Below are 20,001 nucleotides of genomic sequence, written 5' to 3'. Positions count from 1 at the left end.
CAAACCACTGAGCATCAGTTTCCTCATCTGCAAAATGGGTATAAAAATACAGTCCCTACCTCCTCGGGCTTTGTGAAGATAACATCAGATAATGCATGTAAAGAGCTTAGCCTAGTGTTGCTACAAAGTTAGCACTCAACGTTTGCCAGTTATCATTACTCATTCATTCACATTCATTACATTGGATACCCATGCCCCAGGCACTGTGCTAGGTATTTGGAATGTATCATGAACAAAACAGACAAAAGCTACTGCCTGGAGGAAATAAGCAACAAGTGTGAAATAAACAAGTAAATCACATGTAGAAGGTAGTAAGTTCTGTGGGAAAAACAACAAGATGGGGGGACCATGAATGCCGGGAAGAAGGGGTACAGTTTTAAATGGGGGTAAAGGACTCATGGGGAAGGTGACATTGGGGCAGTGACTTGAGAGCTGATGAGCCTATACCTGCCCAACAGCCCAGGTGAGGATGGGGTTGTGGACTGGGCGATGATGTCCACAAATGGAGCTCAGCAGCCTGGCATGCACTAATAGTGGGCTTCCCGGCTTTCTACACTCATGCCTTTGCCCCATCTCCCTGGGCGTGTCTTCAAGCATCTATTTGGGCAAATCCGCTGTACCAAGCAGGTGGGCAATGAAATGCCAGCTGGGCCTGAACCTTGTTTGCCTAATTTGTTGAGGAACAAAAGTGGAGGGGAATATCCAGATTTTACCAAAAGGGTGTTCACTCCTTCCTTCCAAGGCCCCAGCCCCTCTCACTGACTGGGTTTGCCATCAGCCCATCAACAAATTCATCAAAGAAACTAAAGCCCCTCTGGCCAGGCCCAGTGCTAGACTCAGGGACACAGGGTTGAGTAAGAAACATTCCCTGCTACCAATAAGCCCATTGGCTGCCATTATAAACATTGACAAAGTCCAAATTCCTTATATGTCATTCAAGCCTTCATCAGGTGGCCCAGCGTCCCCTCCCTGCTCGTACACACCCTATGTCCTGGTCAGAGAATGACTCTTCCCTGCCAGCCGTGTCTGATAAGTCTCCACACACCTCTGCTATGTCTGCATCCTCAGCACTGGGACCTCCCCGGCTCTTTGGCCTGGTAAATGTCAGCTTATCCTTCTAGATATGTTGGCGAGTGGGGCTCTGCGGAATCTCCCGGGTGTACTGCTCACCCCACAGGCTTCCAGAGCACATTCCTCACCACAGAGCGAACCCCACTGGACCCTCGAGGCCGCCCACACTTCTCTCCCCTGCTAGCTGGGGAATCCCGAGGGCAGGGACGGGCCCCAGTCTCAGGATCAAGGCCCAGGGTCTGGCCTTCCACAATAGCTGTGCCAAGAGAAGCTGAGCTGATGCAGTTCTGAGCAACCCTGTTCTACCTGCACATTTCTGGGTGTCACGTTTCAGGATCCCACCCCAGGCCGCTGCACCCTGTCTCTACAATGGAAGGACCTTAAGGGTCATCTGGACCAACTCTGCCTGAGGCCAGCATCCTCTTCACTTCACCCCATCCTCATTCCCTCTAGAGCTGGGGAATTCGTTTAGTTAGGCTCCCCGTCACCTAACCCCAAGGGTCCCCAGGACTCATGCTGCCTTTGTCTTAAACCCCACAACCGCTTCTCCCCTTGCCCTGAAACCCAGCCACAGTGGCCTTGCACTGGCTCCTCCAGCACTGAGCCCTTTCCCACCTCCAATCCTTTATCCAAGCTGTTCCCTCTACCAGGAACACCTGTCCCTCAGCTAACACCTGGTTAAAACCCAACTCCTGTTCTCAGCATAAAAGTCCCTTCATCAGGGCAGCCTTCCCTGACCCCCTAGACCAGGTCAGGCTCCCTGCGGCCCACCTCACAGGCAACGAAGACATCGGCTTCCCAGAAGTCTCTGCATGGGTACTTACTTTCTCCATGTCTGGTTACTGCGTTCCTTCAGAGAAACTCCCTTGGGCTCATTCCCTACCATCACCCCAGCGCCTGACATGGGCTCAGCACCGAGGGGATTCCATAAATAGACACAGACTCAATGAAGGCAAGCGAGTTCTTTCTCTCTAAAGTCAATCACTGACAAGAGAAAGAGGTTCCACATCATCAGCGACTTCCATGCCCGGAGTGTATTTCATGAGGGTTTGCTGACTGACTGACCAACAGTCCTCCAGCGGATTCGGGTTCTTCCTCAGGAACCAGGCAAGCCCTCTTGCCCAGCAAGCTGCCTCTCTGGCCTCCTCCCATGCAAGTGCAACAACTGCCCAGCCTCCCCCTGGACTCCCAGCCTCAGCCTCTCCCCGCCAGGCCTCGGCACGGCTGAAGCTGCAGGGCTCTGACCTGTTCACAGCCCAGTCTGGCAGCCTCCATGGTCTCCCTCTTTTTCCAGGACAGAGTCCATATCCCCTTCCCCAGCTTGCAAGGCCCTTCACATTCTGGCCTTAGTTTCTAAGGCCTCCTCCTCTGCCACTGTGCTCCCTGGAGGACCATCTTACCAACCTCCCCCAACACACATGCAGATGCAGCCCCCCAACAGGCCTCGAGCCTTTGCTCATGCCATTCTTCCTCCAACTGGGGAGGGCTGCGGACCCCTCCGTACTCAACCCAGATGATCCCCCCCAACCTCCACCTCCTACTTCCCTCTCTCAAGGAAGTTTCCACATCTGCCATCCTCCCAGGTCACAGTGGCAGGGGCCTGCCTCTGCCCGCTCCTGTGTCCCTGTGCATGGCACCCAGCACGGGTCTGGCTCCGAAAAAGCTTCAGGGAGCAACTGTTGGATAAGGAAGGACCATGCTGCCTGTTCTTTTGGCCACAAACCTCTTGTCTTCAGTCCCTGAACTTCAAGTCAAGCCTAAGCCCTCAATTCTAACATCAGAATCCTCTCTTTGTAAGACATCTTCCCACTAGGGGAGCACCCAGCCCCAGCTCCCACATCTGTGGTGATGGGAAGTCCACCCTGACTCTAGGTGGTCACTCTTCTTTTTTTTTTGAGATGGAGTCTCGCTCTGTCGCCAAGGCTGGAGTGCGGTGGCACAATCTCCACTCACTGCAAGCTCCGCCTCCCCAGTTCAAGCAATTATCCTGCCTCAGCCTCCCAAGTAGCTGGCCCGTGCCACCGTGCTCAGCTAATTTTTTTGTATTTTTAGTAGACCACTATGGTTCAAGACCGTGTCAGCCAGGCTAGTCTCGAACTCCTGACCTCAATAATCCGCTCACCTCAGCCTCCCAAAGTGCTGGGATTACAGGCATGAGCCACAGTGCCTGGTTGGTGGTCACTCCTCTTTAGGCAGCACAAGGAAGCTGAGCTGAAGCTAGTGGCCCTGGACTACCCTCCTCCACCCTCCACTGTCCTAGTCCCACCCAGGGGCTCCAAAGACTTGCTCTGCTCTCTTGCCTGGCACTGCCACCCCCATGTGCTTCTTCTGCCTGATGCCCCAGCCCCTTCCTTCTTTCTGAACTGGGCTGCTCCTTGGTGCACTGCACTCGAATCTTGCTTCTGCCCCCTCTTAGCTGGGTGACCTTGGGCAGGTGACTCTGCCTCCCTGAGCCTCAGTTTCCCCCTCTCTAAAATGGGGATAATAATAAAGAAATTTAAGAATTTAAAGGGTATTCATAAATATTTTTGCAGTGTTAGTTTTTAATACATTAATTTCTATTTAAGTTAAGCAACTTATGAAAACAAGAGGAAATATATTCAGTGTTTCAATAAAATTATTAAGGATTCATGAATTATCACTTTTATTTCTCAGCCATGAGGTGGCTTCAGGCATGCCGTGTTTTTTAACTAAAACAATGGCCATAGATATATGAAAGTTAAATATTCCTTGAGAGGATCCCCCCTCTGTGGCATTTTTCAAATTCATTATCTCTTATGAAGAAATAACAAATTCACACCACACAGGGATTTTATGGACACCCTGTATATTAAAACACCTTAAGCAAGACCTGGCACACAGAAGTTCTTTAACAAGGAATAGTTGTCATTGTTATTAGCATTATTATCAGACTTGAAAAAACTAAAATGACAGTTTCCTCTGCTGCAATGATCATTAGGCATGTACATAACATCGCCCTGCCAGGAAAAGAAAAACAAAAACAAAACCACTTTGCACCCTGAATAAACAAACAGACAAATCCAGAGTCACTCTGTCTAGCTCTAGTTCACAAATAGATAGAACTTTCAGCCATTTCCTGTAACTGACTAACTTCCTCCCAAAACAATGGTTTGTTTGTTTGTTTGTTTGTTTAGATAGGATCTCTGTCTCCCTGGCTGCAGTGCAGTGGCGCGATCTCAGCTCACTGCAGCCTCTACCTCCTGGGTTCAAGCAATCCTCCCACCTCAGCCTCCTGAGTAGCTGGAACTACAACACATGCTACCACACTCGGCTAACTTTTTAATTTTTTGTAGAGATGGGGGTCTCAACGTGTTGCCCAGGCCAGCCTCAGGCTCCTGGTCTCAAGCCTAAAACAATGTTATCCCCGACTCCCGCACTGTGATATCTGCCAGTACAGACAACCCTTACACATACACTAACTGCACGAGACAATGCTGATTTTCTACCACGATCAGACTAACAAGAACAGAAAATGTTCTATTTTCTCTATAAATCCATGTGGTGTTTATTATGTAGAGGGCTGATCCTTCTGAAGCCTGGACTTGTGCAATACTTCGCAAGTCCCTCACTTTGCTCACGCCTTCCTTTCACGCTGCAGGCCCATTAAGATGCTCCAGTGCCACTCAACTGCCTCACTCCGACAGTGCTCCCAAGCACATCCTCCTCAACTCCTAGGGCGGATCTTGCTTTGCCCTCTTGCTAACTCTACCTCTATTGCTTGACCGGGGCTGGCTCTGTTTTGGACATGACCTTCTTTTACGCCCTTCAATAGTGGCTGTAACATTGGGAAGATGGATTTGATTATATGATCTGATGCCTGGTTCTCTGCCAAGGGACCAACAAGTAGGAAAGGGCCTCTGTCAAATAGAGGACAAGGAATCTGGAATCTGGTTGCTTCTTCAGCTTCGGCTTTGTTTGTTTGTTTGTCTAGAGAATCCTGGGAGTTCTGGGCATGTGGGACACTCGCCTCTTTGCCACTGAGTTAGGACACATTAGTTTAATTATATGTGCCAGCGCCTAGTGACTTATAAACTATCTTCCAATGCTGATAGAATCCTCTTTTGTTGTTTGTTTGGTTTCCTGCCATTATGAACTCAAATCAGTCCAAAAGAGTGGGGGGGGGGGGGAGGAATTGTGCCCTCAGGAATGGAGAATAATCCCTGAGTCAAAGAACATTCTGGCAAAATACTCTCCTCTCCTTCAAAGGCCTGTTAATTTTTTGTTGCTTTTTTTTGGTCATGTTCTTAAATAATATTTTTAAACAAAGTCTACCTCTTGAAGAAAAAAAAACAGAATTCTTCATCATTATTATCACTTGCTCCTGTGTTTATTCGCTTGCCTGTTCCCTCAACTTTGTGCTGTCACCTTTCTCAGATCCAGGTCCCAGATTCAGAAAGATAAAACTGCCAAGGTGCAAATGCAAATGCAAATGCAAATGCTCTTGGCGTTTCCAGATGGCTGCTGGGCAACACCAAAGACTTGCTTCCTTGCTTTACAAAAGGAGGGATGCTTACAATGATTGGGTTTTGTATTCTTCTTCTTTTGTTGTTTTTTGTTTGTTTGTTTTTTGAGACAGAGTCTTGCTCTGTCACCCAGGCTGGAGTGCAGTGGTGTGATCTCAGCTCACTGCAACCTCTGCCTCCCAAGTTCAACTGATTCTCCTGCCTTGGCCTCCTAAGTAGCTGGAATTATAGGCAGCCACTACCACACCTGGCTAATTTTTGTATTTTTAGTAGAGACAGGGTTTCACCATGTTGACCAGGCTGGTCTCAAACTCCTGACCTCAAGTGATCCATCCACCTTGGCCTCCCAAAGTGCTAGGATAACAGGCGTGAGCCACGGCACCTGGCTTATATATTCTCCATATTTTTAATTAGCCAAACACTAGAGTGATAGCTGCCCTATGAAGTCTATAGCATAAGAAAGCTGACAAAAAGAGAAACCTCCCTGGGTTAATTTTATACATACATAAACATATAATATGTATAATATATGTTCTTGTGCACTTTTTAAGATGGACCAAAAAAACCTAATCTAATGCACAGAGGGTGGCATAATAAGCATCAACAAAGACATTTCTTTAAAAAGATTTTGTCTCTAGATTTAAAATGCCCTTAACAATTAGTGATAACGCTTTATGGGATTAAAAGACCCTGAAGATGGGCCAATGCGCTTGCTGCCGATGATATGTTTTTTTTTGTTGGTGAGATGGGGTCTTGCTCTGTCACCCACGCTGGAGTGCAGTGGCACAATCTTGGCTCACTGCAACCTCTGCCTCCCGGGTTCAAGTGATTCTTCTGCCTCAGCCTACTGATGAGATGGGACTACAGGCGTGTACCACCACACTCGGCTAATTTTTGTACTTTTAGTAGAGACGGGGTTTGACCATGTTGGCCAGGCTGGTCTCGAACTCCTGACCTCAAGTGATCCACCTGTCTCGGCCTCCCAAAGTGTTGGGATTACAGGCGTGAGCCACTGTGCCAGCCTAACGTTTTTAATATGAACAACTGATCATGCACTATACCTTCATAGAGGACTCTATTGTCCTCCATTGTGATATTGTTGATTATTACAATTAACTAACCGGAATCATTTGGTCTAATCAACAGGAATGATTTTTACCCTCACACTTGCTTAAAGGCCTCTGCTTCGAGCTAGAATAGACAAATGCATACAGGCTGCCACGCTGACATCCTCTTCTTGACCAGACACTGCCAGAGGCCAGGGTGGACTCCAAGAGTCCTTGGTCCAGAAGTAGATAACTGTGAAAGCGGACTAACTAACCCACGATCAGAGGAACAGGAATTATTCCCCAGGACTGGATGAAAGCAACTGCTTTTACCCTTAATGTTCTACTAATGTTCTAATTTTCCAAAAGTCTTTTTTTTTTCTTTAATCTGTCTCTAATCCTCAATTTAGGAGGCTGTATTCAATAAACTGGAATAAAATATTCCTAAAATGGTGCCTTCTTCCAACTAACTCTTCAGAATTCTGGGGGTGAGGGTGGGAGGGGGACTATAAAAACCTAACATAGATATGAAATAATAAATCATCAAGGAAATGTTGAAATAATCATTCTATTGAAAACAACAAATGTAATTGGCCTTATCTATAAAACTACTTGGAATAATTGCTAAAAACTCTTCAAAGTATCTTTGCTGAGACCCTTTTCTTTTACGATCATTAGTTCTGTAAACAGGATCTGTAAGAATCCGTCCTCCTTCCTAACAGGATATAATTGGGTAAATCAAATTTGTAACCATGGCTGTGCCAGAAATGTCACATTTTAGACGAATTTCATTTAATTAGGCATGACAAGTCTGAGAGTAAGAAACAAGGTCTGCACTTCAAAAGTGGGAATGAGGGCTCCCCAGGCCTCCAGGAAACCGGACTGGACCTGCTCTATGGCTTGTGGAATTTCAGCCTCTAAGGTTATGAAAAGACATCAATCTCTGCATGTCCAGAAACACTGACAAACGAAGATTCTCCAAAAAGAGGGTATCCCCCACATTATACGTTGTATAGGCACAATCTGGCAGAGGTGAATTGGATGGTTCTACGTTCCTGATCTCTAATAATATAAAATTTTTTCACACCGACACACACACACACACACACACACACACATGCAGTTCTGGCCTGGGGGCCTTACAAAGTCTCCTAACAGAGTTAACTCTCAAGCTTTTCTATCACATGCTCTAATTTTAAGAACCATACAACTGGGAGGACTTTATCAATCAACACCTTGTTACATACATCTCTGTACATAAACCTGGGCAAATTTTTAAAAAATCAAAGTTAACAACAAAATCAGAAAATTTCTGAAACAAACTTATGTGGTCAGATTTGTGCCTTGGGGATCACGGCAACGAGAAAACAGACTGACATCTGGCCCTGCTGCCACTGTACCATTTTGTTCTTTTATTTTTTTTTCTTTTGAGACAGGGTCTCACTCTGTCACCCAGGCTGGAGTGCAGTGGTGCAACTTGGGCTCACTGAAGCCTCGACCTCCTGGATTCAAGCAATTGATCCTCCCACCTCAGCCTCCCAAGTAGCCAGGACTACAGGCATGCACCATTACTCCCAGCTAATTTTGCATTTTTCTGTAGAGATGGGGTTTTGCCATGTTGCTGGTCTCGAACTCCTGAGCTCAAGCGATCAACCCACCTCAACCTCCCAAAGTGCTAGAATTACAGGCATGAGCCACTGAGCCCAGCCTGCCACTTGATTCTTACTATCATACTCACACATCATGTCCCAAAGGCAGAGAAATAGACAAGGTAAAACATCTTGCACCCAGGGATAAAGGATTCAAAGACAATGGAGATAAACGAATAAATGACAAAAACAAAAAAAGCAAATAAAAGATAGAGCCCTTCTCATGGTGGCACACGCCTGTAATCCCAGTTACCTGGGAAGCTGAGGAGGCAGTGGTTGCAGTGATCCGAGATCATGACACTGCACTCCAGCCTGGGCAATAGAGTAAGACTCTGTCCCCCACCAAAAAAAAAAAAAAAAAAAAAAAAAAAAGAGCCCTTCTGTATAGTATTGGTCCTCAAAACAGAAAAAACCTTGAGTTCTTTCTGTAAATTACAAACTCCACAAACTCCACAACAAAAAACAGTTTTATCCCTGACTTTTACAATGCTGATATTGGCAAACACGTGCCAATGCTCACACAGATGATCTCTCACATGTGAGAAAATGGTGCTGCTTCCCCTCTGAGTAGATGAACTGCAATCTTGGTAATCTTTGGCTCGTTTTTAAAAATACCAATGGTATTTTTATTTTGTGAGCCATTCTTTCTGATGGCTATGCCCTCCTGCACAAACTTTTCTTTTTTTTTTTTTTCTTGAGACAGAGTTTCACTCTTGTCATCCAGGCTGGAGTGCAATGGCGCAATCTTGGCTCACTGCAGCCTCCACCTCCTGGGTTCAAGCGAGTCTCCCGCCTAAGCCTCCTAAGTAGCTGGGATTACAGGTGCCCACCACCACACCCAGCTAATTTTTGTATTTTTAGTAGAGACGGGGTTTCGCCACATTGGCCAGGCTGGTCACGAACTCCTGACCTCAGGGGATCCGCCCGCCTCAGCCTCCTAAAGTGCTGGGATTACAGGCGTGAGCCACCACGCCCAGCCACAGACTTTTCTTAAAGCATTTATAGCTTTGAATCTCCCTTTCACACACTCAACTAGACTGTATGCCCCAGGAAGGCAGAGATTTTCATCCGTTTTGTTCCTTGCTATATCCTCAACATCTAGAATAGTGTCTGTCATAGAGTAAAAGTTTCTGTAAGTATTTGTTAAACGGACGAATCATATGCTCTGTAAAAACCAGTTATATTTATTCCAAAATATTTAATAATTGCTTATTTTGTGCCACAAACTGGGGATGTGGAAATGGAAGAGACTGAGCTCTTGCCTTCAAGAACTCCCAGTAGACTGAGCGAGGTGGGCAGATAAACAGATGTGGGCGTGCCAGCCTACCACTGCTATGATGGACATGCACAGAGCCCTGTGGGGACACAGAGGTTGGGTCCCTTACCCAGCTAGAGCAATCAGGGAGGGCTTCCTGGAGGAAGCTAGACTGAGCGATGACAAGGGGATGGCCAGAGAAACAGGGAAAAGCGGGAGGAAGGTGTCTCTGGTAAAGGACATAGCATGTGCAAAGACATAGAGATGAGAAACAGTGGGGATGGGGTGCAGTAACAACAGCTAAGGCCAGTGAGGTCCTCAAGGGCTGTGACCCTGAGGGCAATGGGCACCTGGAGAAGGTCCTTGCCCCTCCTTGCACTGGCTCTACGTGCCAGGCCACAGGTGCTGAGTTGGGCTGCAGCAGGGCAGCAAGCAGGTCACTCACCTGGTGTGCTGCTGGAGGTGGGAGAGCTGCCGGAAGGACTTATCACAGTAGGAGCAGTGGTAGGGCTTGACGCCCAGGTGGATGCGCAGGTGCTGGGCCAGGTAGGAGGCGTTGGCAAAGGACTTGGAGCAGTGCGGGCACTTGTGGGGCTTGGCCTCTGTGTGCGACTTGGAGTGGATCTGCATCTCCGACTTGGTGAAAAAGGTCAGGGGGCATACCTTACACCTGTGGAGCAAGAGGCAGGTTCACACGCAGGAAGACCCCCAGCCTGTCCATCTCGGGGAGGTCTTCTACATCAGAGAGACCTTGCACCTGGGACAGTTTTTTCCTGTGAGGAGCCCAAGAAGCACAGGCCCACCTGGGAAAGATGGGACAGTCTCCCAGCCTGGGCACCCTTAAATCTGGAGGAGGAAGCTCTTGCCTGGGGGAACATTACAGAGCCCGGGGCATAGGGTTATACCTCAGAGGGAAGACAGGCCTGATCCTGGTGAGGCTTTGCCCAGGGCTACATCCCATGGTTCTGGGGAGGAGGCTCTACCAAGGGAAGTAGTTCTCAACCAGGCTGCTCATTAGAATCATCTGGGGAGCGTCTAAGAAATACCAACGCCTGTCCCACCCTCCACACCCTCCACCCTCAAAAAATTAACTCAGAATTCCTGGAGATACAGCCCTGGCATCTGCATTTTCTGAAAGCTCTTCAGGTGATTCTTTAAAATTCTGGTGGTGGTGGTGGTTGTTTGAGACAGAGTCTCACTCTGTCGCCCAGGTGGGAGTGCAATGGCCCGATCTCAGCTCACTGCAGCCTCTGCCTCCAGAGTTCAAGTGATTCTCTTGCCTCAGCCTCCTGAGTAGCTGGGATTACAGGGGCGCACCACCAGGCCCGGCTAACTTTTGTATTTTTTGTAGAGATGAGGTTTCACCATGCAGGCCAGGCTGGTCTCAAACTCCTGACCATAGGTGATCCACCCACCTTGGCCTCCCAAAGTGCTGGTATTACAGGCATGAGCCACTGTGCACGCCCTCTTCAGGTGATTCTAAGGTGGCCAGGGTTGAGAACACTGCTTAAAGGGAGGAGGAAACTGACTCTCACAACCCCAGGCTGCGGGGGCGGCTGCCAGGCACAGGCCACACCTAAGGGTCCAAAGCTCTATTCCCCTACCCAGCAGCCCTCCCCGAATTGGGACTCGGGATGCGGGTGGGGCTCTCCAGAAGGCCCCGCCCCTCTGGACCCTAGCCCTGCCCCCTCGGCCCAAAGGGTCCGTTTGAGCCCCACTGCTGGGCTCCTGGAGCAGCTCTGGCTCAAGTCCCAGCCCCAAGCCCACTCGGACCCCATCCCGCCGAGACCCCCACCTGTACGTCTTGCCCTCCTTGGCAGTCTCGCCCGAGGCCAGGATGGGGTAGGGGACTACAAGGACAGGCGGACCCCCCGGGTTCTCCGCCTTGATCTTTTTGCGGCCGCGTTCGGACTTCGGGGGGCCAAGCAGGCCGTGGCCCTGGATTGTCTTGATGGAGTCCAGGAGAGGGGGGCTGGTGATCCCTGAGATGAGGGTGGGGGACGAGGCGATGAGGCGGCTCTGGCTGGTGGTGGTGGGTGTGGACGGGGTGCTGGTACCCGTGCCCGTGCCTGTGCCCGCGCTCGACTCAGAAGTGCTCACAGCCGGGGTCCGGGTGGACAGCCCCAGACCTGCGAAGACAGGCGGGTGGGGGTACGGGTGAGGGGAGCTGCAGAGGCCAGCTCAGCTGCCCACCCAGCTATGTGATTTTGGCAGGCGAGTACCCCCTTAACGTTCATAAGTTACCACCCAGGGGTAACTAAATGAGACCTTGTGCATGTGTAAGATGCCTTAGGCACCTTAAGATTAAATTGAGTTATATAACAGAGGCACTTTGGAAAAATTCAAATTATAGAAAAAGACTGAGGCACAAAGAAGTTCACTGCTGTCTTATTTATAACAGCAAAATTTTAGAGGCAACTGAAATATCCAACATTAGGAAGGGGTTCAGTAAACAGCGATTAATTGCCTCTACTGAACTGCCCATTGAAAAGGACGTTATGTTTGTTTAAGCAAACTACATATGTATGCACAGAAAAAATAAGTAGGAAAGAATGTGCCAAAATGTGATATGGATGGTAGACTAAGAGTAATTTTTTTTTAAAAAAAAGAAGCTTAACTGTACTTGATTCGACAATGAGAGTTTTAAAAACTTCTGTAGTAAAAGTTATTCTTTTAAAAATGAGAGGACTAGAAACATTTATAATATCAACTGAAGCAGACAAAAAGATGAAAATGGTATCTATTGTGTGGTTCTAACTACGTTTTTTTTTTTCTTTAAAAAAAAGCTAAAAATTTGTGCATTGAAAAAGATAATGTCAAGTCAGCAGCAGAATGTTTTGTATCATACACTGGTGGTGGGAGCATACATTTGCAAAGCCTTAATGAAGGGTAGTCTGGCAACAGTCATTAAAATTTAAATATGGCCAAGAACGGTGGCTCACACTTGTAATCTCAGCACTTTAAGAGGCTGAGGTAGGAGGATTGCTTGAGCCCAGAAGTTGAAGACCAGCCTGGGCAACGTGGCAAAACCCTGTCTCTACAAAAATTACAAAAATTAGCTGGGTGTGGTGGTGTGTGCCTGTAGTCCCAGCTACTAGGGAGGCTGGGGTGGGAGGATCACTTGAGCCCCTGAGGTCAAGGCTTCAGTATGCCATGATCATGCCACTGCACTCCAGCCTGAGTAACAGAACAAGGACCCTATCTCTTAAAAAAATGATAATTAATTTAAACAAATTTTAATGTACATAACTTTTGGCAGAGTAATTCTACTTCTAGAAATTTACAATAAAGAAATATTCCCACATGAGCATAAAGATGTGTGTACAAGTCCATACAAAATTGTGATCAGACAAAATTGAACACAACCTGTTTGTCCTCAGCATGAGCTTTGTAAAGAGCTGTGGTCCACTCTCATTAGGGAGAACTGCACAGCCACTAAAACAAGATCGATGTGATGCAGTGACAGAGAGAGAAGGTCGAAATGTGCTGTCAGGTGAAAAAAGCCAATCACAGACATATGAGGTCATTTATTTTAAAGAACACACACTCAAACTACATACGTAGTTTGGACAAGATATATGTGCATATGTAAACGCACAGGAATAGATCTGAGAAGAGACACATCAAACTGCTAATTGTGGTTCTCTCTAGGGAAAGAGAAGAATTTTTTGGTAAAGGAGATTTTCCTGCTTTGTCTATCTGATTCTATATTATTTGAATCTTTTACCTAGTGAATTTATCCATTTTTAACATCTGTGATTAAAGGACAAAATAAATTATAAACATGAAAATTCTCACAATAGTAGGATTAAGGTTATTTTTTCTCCTTTCAGCTTATCGGCAATTTCCAAATTTTCTATAATGACTATGTATTACCTTTATAATAAAAAGTGAAATATATATGTTTATGACAGAATGGTGAGTAGGAAAAGCAAGTTAAAACCATGGGTACAGCCCTACCACAAGCTCAGCAAAACACACACGAATATTGAATAACAAAAAATATGGCAAAGGAAGGAAATGGACCAAGAGCCTCCCTGAGCTGCTGGGTTGGGAGCTGGGGATTATGAATGATTTTTTTGTTGCTAGTTTCTCTTTTTTCCAAATGTCCCTTAATATGCTTATATTACTTTTTTAATATTATTTTTATAATGGAAAAAATAAATTTAATAAAATCATAGTAACAGGGGATATGCAGAGTGCGGCTGGGGCCTGGATAGGTTTACCAGGCCCTGTAATTCTTGGGTGACTCTGGGAAAAGGCAGGAGAGAAGGAAAGAGGCAGAATCACCTGGCTGGCAGCAGAGGTGACAGGGGAGGAACAAAGGCCCAGCCACTGTGATCTCCCAAGAAAGCCTATTCACCAGGCTCCAAGGAGGGCCTCCAGTGGCTCCAGCCCCTTGACATTACCCCAGGATGTCCCCCTAGCACCCCAGCCTCAACCTATCCAAGACTTAGCTCACATCTTTCCCCAACCCTGTTCCTTCTCCAGGAATTTCATCACAAGGGCAGTGGCCCGGGAGTCTCCCTCACCTCCTGCCTCCCCTCACACTCCTACATCCTGTCCTCTTGTCTCCCACAATGTATCTCAGATCTGTCCACTTCTCTCTATTCCCACTACCACCGTGTTGCCCAGGTCACCACACTCCTGAAGATCTCCCTGCTTCCATGCTTACCCCGACAACCTTGTCTCCACCTAGCAGCCAGACTGGGTTTTCTCAACCCATATCTGAGTGTTTCCTCCCCTACTTAAAAACCTTCAGTGGTTCCCCACTGAAGTGGGTCAAATCCCAACTGCTTTGTGGCCTACAGGGCTCTTCTTAGTCTGGTCCCTGCTTCCTTGAAGCCTCAGCAGAACTGAGTATCAAAACAGAGTGAAGACACGGGCTCTGGAGCCACACTGCCGGCCTCTGCCTCTTACTAGCTGTAAACCGTGGTTGCACGTGGCTTTACCTTTCTCTGCCTCAGTTTCCTCATCTGTTGAATAGAGACATTACGGTGAACTGCATGAAACTGCTGTTTTTCTAAGTCAAAACGGTCCGGTGTTCCACCTAATACCAACAGCACACACCTCACAGGCTGCCGGGAGTAAAATGAACACCGGTGAACAGACACGGGCGCTCCACTGCAGCTAGCTGCCACCATCACCATCATCATCACCATCTTCTAGGCCTTCCCACCCCAGACGGTCTGTCCTTGTCTTGCTTCCTACACACATACTCCCTCCGCCAAGTGCGGTTCCCTCTTCCTGTCCCATTTCCCTGGTTTGTTGCCAACCTCTCCTTGCGTTTCGGCTCTTACCCCCCAAATCTGGTCGTTCTCTGGGTTCCCAAAGAATCTCAGGATTTCCAAAGTTCTATATTGGGAAGCTAACTTTCCTGGTGAGCCCCATGGGGCAGTGACCCGCTCCTGTCGTGTCCACTGCGGGGAGAAGGGTCCTTCCCGTACAGGGTCGTTGGAACTCCGGTGCTGTGGCTCGTCGGGCCATCCCCGCCACCCCACGCTTTGCGTCCTACCCCCAGGCCCTGCCCGCCCTGCTCTCACCTAGCAGGGTCCCATCCTCACCAAGTCCCCTCTACGCCCGCCCCGTCCCACCCAGTCCTCCCCGGCCCCGCCCACTCGCCGGTCCCGCCAGCGCCGCCTACCTGTGACGGTGCTGGTGGCCGGCCGCGCGTGCAGCGCCACGTCGGGCTGCGGCACCGCCTGCGGATGCAGCCCCGGCACCTGCTGCAGCTTGGGCAGCGACATGACGGCCTGGCTGCTCTCCGCCGGCGCCGGCGGCACTAGCAGCGGCTGCTGCGACGAGGCCGACGTGGGCGGCAGGTGAGGCGGCCTGATCTTCTCCGCCATCAGCTGCTCCTTGATCTTGTTAATCAGGACCAGGTTGTCCAGCTGCGGGCGTAAGACGACGGGCTGAGGAGGTCTGGACCGCGTCCCGCGCCTACCCCAGGCCCGCTGGTCCACCCGCGCCCCTCGCTCCTCACCCCTCGCCCCACAAGACAGAGCCAAAACCCAGGACGAAGCGAAGCAGCTCCAAGGAGGGTAGGGCATCCGGAGGGGCGACGTCAGTCTTACCTGGCTGGGCATGGTGGGAGGAGGGGGCCAGAAGTAGGGGTTGTTAAATCGAGGCTCGGCCATCCTGCGGGAAGAGAGCGACTGTCACCGGGAAGAGAGCCCTCCCCACAGCCTGGGGCGAGCACTCCTCAGCTGCGCCCACTCAAGTCGGGGCCAGTGTCTGGGATCTATGTCCCCATGGGTCCCCCAGCCTCACAGCACAGCAGGCCTCCCACCAGGCCTAGGGAGTCACATCTCCAGGCTGAAAAACCTGGAATTGAGTGACACGCCCCCACTTAGTGGGCCCCACAGAGCAAAGGTCACATCCAGACTGGAGTACTCTCAACCAGCTCCCACCCCTGTCACCCCAATGCTGGCCAAGCAGTCTCCACCCCCAGGAGGGCCCCAGGCTGCTGTGCCAACCCCATGCGTTCCACACAGAAGGGCCCCCCAGTCCAGAGACAAACTGGGGAGGACTGGAGCAAATTTGTAAATGCCCATCCCTGATCCCTGCCCTTCTGCCCCCTGTCTCCTTGAGTACAGACATCCTTCTCAAAATCAGGGAGCAACATGGGGTCACCAGATATAGCCTTTCTGAGGGGCAGTTTGGCAGGACAATTTACAGTGACCCAAATGATTATTGCCTTTTGACTCAAGAAATTGTACTTCTGGAAAGTTATCTTCAAGAAACAGGCCACGTGTGGTTGTTCAATGCCACGTGCAACACCTGGCCTACAACGACGTGGATGAGAATGCTGTGGTTACGGAGGGGCCGAAGAGGCCTGAAGCTAGGGCAGTCTGGGGGCTCTTTCGTAAAAGTGTGTGACAGTCTGGTGGCCCTCACCTCTGGCAAGTTCCATGGCAGGCCTGTGCGGTTAGAAGGCCTTTTCAACCAGGGCAGTATGAAGGATGGGCCTTCAGGGCTATCTCAGTCTTCCAGAAGGTTTGTCTTCCTGCGACCCTAGAGTAAGTCAAGAAGTGACTTACAGGGACCATGCCTCACAGAGAGTTTCCATTAAGTCTTGCTCCCTGTCAAGTTTCTCTTGTCTCTCTCTTATAGAAATCACTTGCCTAACTGGTATCGTTGCTTAAATGAAATTGTTTATTTTGACAGGGAAGACCAAAATGAAGCACTTTCAACCTCTCTTCCTTATCCTATGAGCTTGAAAAGCCCCTATTGGAATGGTAGCTATAAGGTTTCGGGAGAAAACCCTCGATAAGGACACGATCTAATCTCAATATTTTAAGAAAGAAATTTTAGATGAATTATCTCTTGTGACCTTTACTTGAAAGTAGGCACAAGAAGTATTATTATACCATTTTATCAGTGAAGAAACTAAGGCTCAGAGAGAAGGGAAGGAGGAAACCTGTCCAAGGCCACAAGGCGAAGGTGCCACAGTCAAAACTAGAAATCAGATTTGCTCAAGCTGGTTCCTCTGGGGAATTTGCTTTGCAAACCCTAGTCTTTGGTAGAGCAAATGCCCATATGCAAATGGCTCAGTATCTATAGGCAAACGTCCTTACCCCTCACTCCCAGCCTGAGGGCCTGTTTGGGTCGGAGCACCCTCCTGAGGCGGCTGGGGCAGCTCCTGCCCTCCATCAGCCCTCCTGCTCCTCCACCCACAGGCACCAAGATGCTCTTCCCTCTGCCCACCCATCCCTTACAGCCCAACACAAGAAGTACTTCCTGCCTGGAGTTCTCCCTGAATGCTCCAGACCCCTAGGACTTCTCCTTTCCCAGAACAAACTCAAAACAATAATTACAGTGAGAAGGCTGCAAGTTACAAAGTGCCTCTCTTGTGCCAGGCACAATGACACTGAAAGGCAGGTAGGTACTCTTATCATTCCCATTTTACAACTCAGGAAACTGAATTCAGAGAGGTGGGGTGACTTATTCAAGGTCACACAGCAAGTAAGCAGAGAGCTGAGATTCCCACTCTAATCTGCCTGACTCCAAAGTCTAGTTCATCAGTCCCTTACCTATTCAGGGGAACGACAAAGCATCCTGACCACAGGCTTGTGAATAAGCCCTACCTTAGGATGACATGGCTGCGACCCCACAGGTGAGCACCTGCTCACACAGCAGTCTCAGGACCTGTCCCAACCCTGCTGTTGTCCACAGGGAGAAATGTAGAGGCGACTGAGATGTAAAGCCAGGGTAAAAAGGCTCCACAGCTAGGGGCAGGGAGCATGGACATTGGATACACCTGTCTTGTTCATCTGGGTATCCCCAGCACCCAGGTCCAAAGGTTATCAATAATGTGAGTTGCATAATGAAATGAATAAATGAAGTAATAATAATCAGAATGATTTTAAAGACAATCCCATACAATTATCTAGCACTGCTCACAGTTTACAAAGCTCTTCTGTGCCCACCAGCATTCTCATTAGAACCTCAGGAGGATGGCAAGCAAGGAAGAATTTTCACCCTCATTTCACGGAGGAAGAAACGAGGGCACCAGGAGGGAGGCACCTTGCTCAGGCCACATGCATGAGAAACAGGAAGCAGCACGGTGCTGTGATGCTGGATGCTAGCTCTCTAAGCCTCAGGTTTCCTCCTCTGTAAAATGGGGTGAAACAGGCTACCTTGCCTCACTCCGGCCCTGGCCCAAGACTCTGCTGCTTCTCAGACAGTTCTGGGAGATCCGTCTTTTCCTCCTCTTCAGTTCAGTTCAGTGCCAAGTTCAGAGCCACTACACTGGTCAGGGGGCCATGGGAAGAGGGGGCCTTGCCCAGGGTACCACAGCTGGAACATACTCTCTGCCACTTATCAGACCCCTGGTCAGGCAGGGGCCACCCCTCATCCTAGTTGGGCCCCAGATCACTTAATCTGATCCACACCACCTCTGCCTGATTTCTCTGCATCATTTTCTGGCTGGTTCTAAGTAATGATTCAGTCAGTGACCCTAGTCCTGGTGTCCACCTACTGTGTGACAGGCACAGGGAAGGCAGGGCAGGGGCCAAACATTTCCTGAGCTCTTCCTGCGTGTCACACACATTGCATCTCATGTGAGACTCCCAACATGCCTGTGAGGTGGGTATCCCCTGTGCAGCCCTGGGACCTGGACAAGAGGGTGGGCCCTGGCGAGAGGTAAGGGGGGAAGGTAGCCAGGGCCAGGCCAAGCCATTCAGATCTTGCCTAAGGGAGGGGCTTGAAGCCAGAAACAGACATGGTCAGATGCGTGTTCAGGACAGAGGGATAAGGCAGAAGGACATTCTTGGAAGAGGTCACAGTTTGAGCAAAGGCGTCGAGATGTGAAAGCACAAGGCAGGCTTGGGACAGTGAACAGCACGCACGGGAGCCAAAGAGAGCTGCAGAGCAGAGAGGTGGGGAGACGCAGGGCACTGAATGCCATGCTAAGATGTTGGGTTGGAATGCTGGTGGTGAGAAGGCGGCAGGAAGCATGCTAGGCCAGGGGAGCAGTGACGCAGAGGGGACTATCTGAGGACCTGGTGAGGGCTAGGGGTGGAGACAGAGCAGCCACCCGGGGGTTGAGTGTGCATGCTAGAATGGGCAGAGGAAACACACGGGTGGCCAGGCCTCAAGCACAACAAAAGCAAAGACTCTCTACTGTCAGCCCCAAGACACAGGGCTGATGCTTGCAGGGGGCAAATGTCATTTTGTCTCTCTGATTCTAAAAGGTGAAAACCAGTGGATGGGCAGATGAATGAAACACCGCTTCCAAAATACAGCCTGCTGATGGCAGCTGGCGCATCTATCAATCTGTCCATCCATTCATACTGGACAAATCCTCTGGGCCAAACTGGGACCAGTGCTGGGGAGCCTTAGCCAACTGGAAAGAACTTGGCCCTCCCCGAGCCCCAAGCTAAGTGGAGGAAGCAGACAAGTGGCCCACAAGCTTCTGCAAAGAACTCCGACCTATGACACCACCTACACAGCACAGTGGCCGCCCTGAGGTCAAAGCTTATGGGCCACCTTCCAGTCCTGTCCTCCATGGCCTCCCTGCCACCTGGCCCCTCGGAGAAGGCCTGTGTGCCATGACACCTGGCTCCTCACTTTCTCAGCCTCCTTTATAGTCCCTAGCCTCTCTTCCCCACCAATTCAGCTCCTCAGGATAGAGTGGGAGCCCCCTCTCTCCCACCAGCCTCAGTTCCTGGGTGGCCCGACCATTTTAGAATCTAAAGACCAGCCAAGCCCGAAGACCCCACCTCCAGCCAGGCCTCTCCCTGACAGTCCCTTTGGCCAACTCCTGGGCTACTCAGACTCTGCGGGCCTGAGCTGGACTTGGTCTTTCCCTATGCCATGCACCTGGTCTGGTCATCCCCAGCTCACAGTGGGACATCCCCATCTGCCCAGCTGCTCCTGCAGACACACAGTGATCTACCGCACACCTGCCCAGATGCTCCTGCAGACACACAGTGATCTACCGCACACCTGCCCAGATGCTCCTGCAGACACACAGTGATCTACCGCACACCTGC

The 20,001-nt window shown here is 49.5% G+C and overlaps 1 protein-coding gene across 3 annotated transcripts in view; it reads right to left on the bottom strand.

The window, feature by feature from the left end:
• The window catches only part of ZNF362 (zinc finger protein 362), a 41,750-nt gene that overhangs the window by 6,448 nt on the left and 15,301 nt on the right, over positions 1-20,001 (bottom strand). For 2 of the 3 annotated variants that reach the window (XM_030912796.1, XM_030912797.1), the window contains 4 exons: positions 15,580-15,643; positions 15,150-15,396; positions 11,301-11,634; positions 9,951-10,175 (listed from right to left, as the gene is read on the bottom strand). In XM_030912796.1, the coding sequence (XP_030768656.1) occupies positions 9,951-10,175; positions 11,301-11,634; positions 15,150-15,396; positions 15,580-15,643 (870 nt within the window). Of the gene's footprint in view, positions 1-9,950; positions 10,176-11,300; positions 11,635-15,149; positions 15,397-15,579; positions 15,644-16,402; positions 16,520-20,001 lie in introns of all 3 variants that reach the window. The other variant, XM_030912798.1, reaches the window with a different exon arrangement.

This window comes from Rhinopithecus roxellana, chromosome 12 (genome assembly GCF_007565055.1).
Source record: "Rhinopithecus roxellana isolate Shanxi Qingling chromosome 12, ASM756505v1, whole genome shotgun sequence".
Lineage (NCBI taxonomy): Eukaryota > Metazoa > Chordata > Mammalia > Primates > Cercopithecidae > Rhinopithecus > Rhinopithecus roxellana.
Note: the sequence above shows the minus strand (reverse complement) of the source record. Positions and strands in the feature narration are given on the sequence as shown.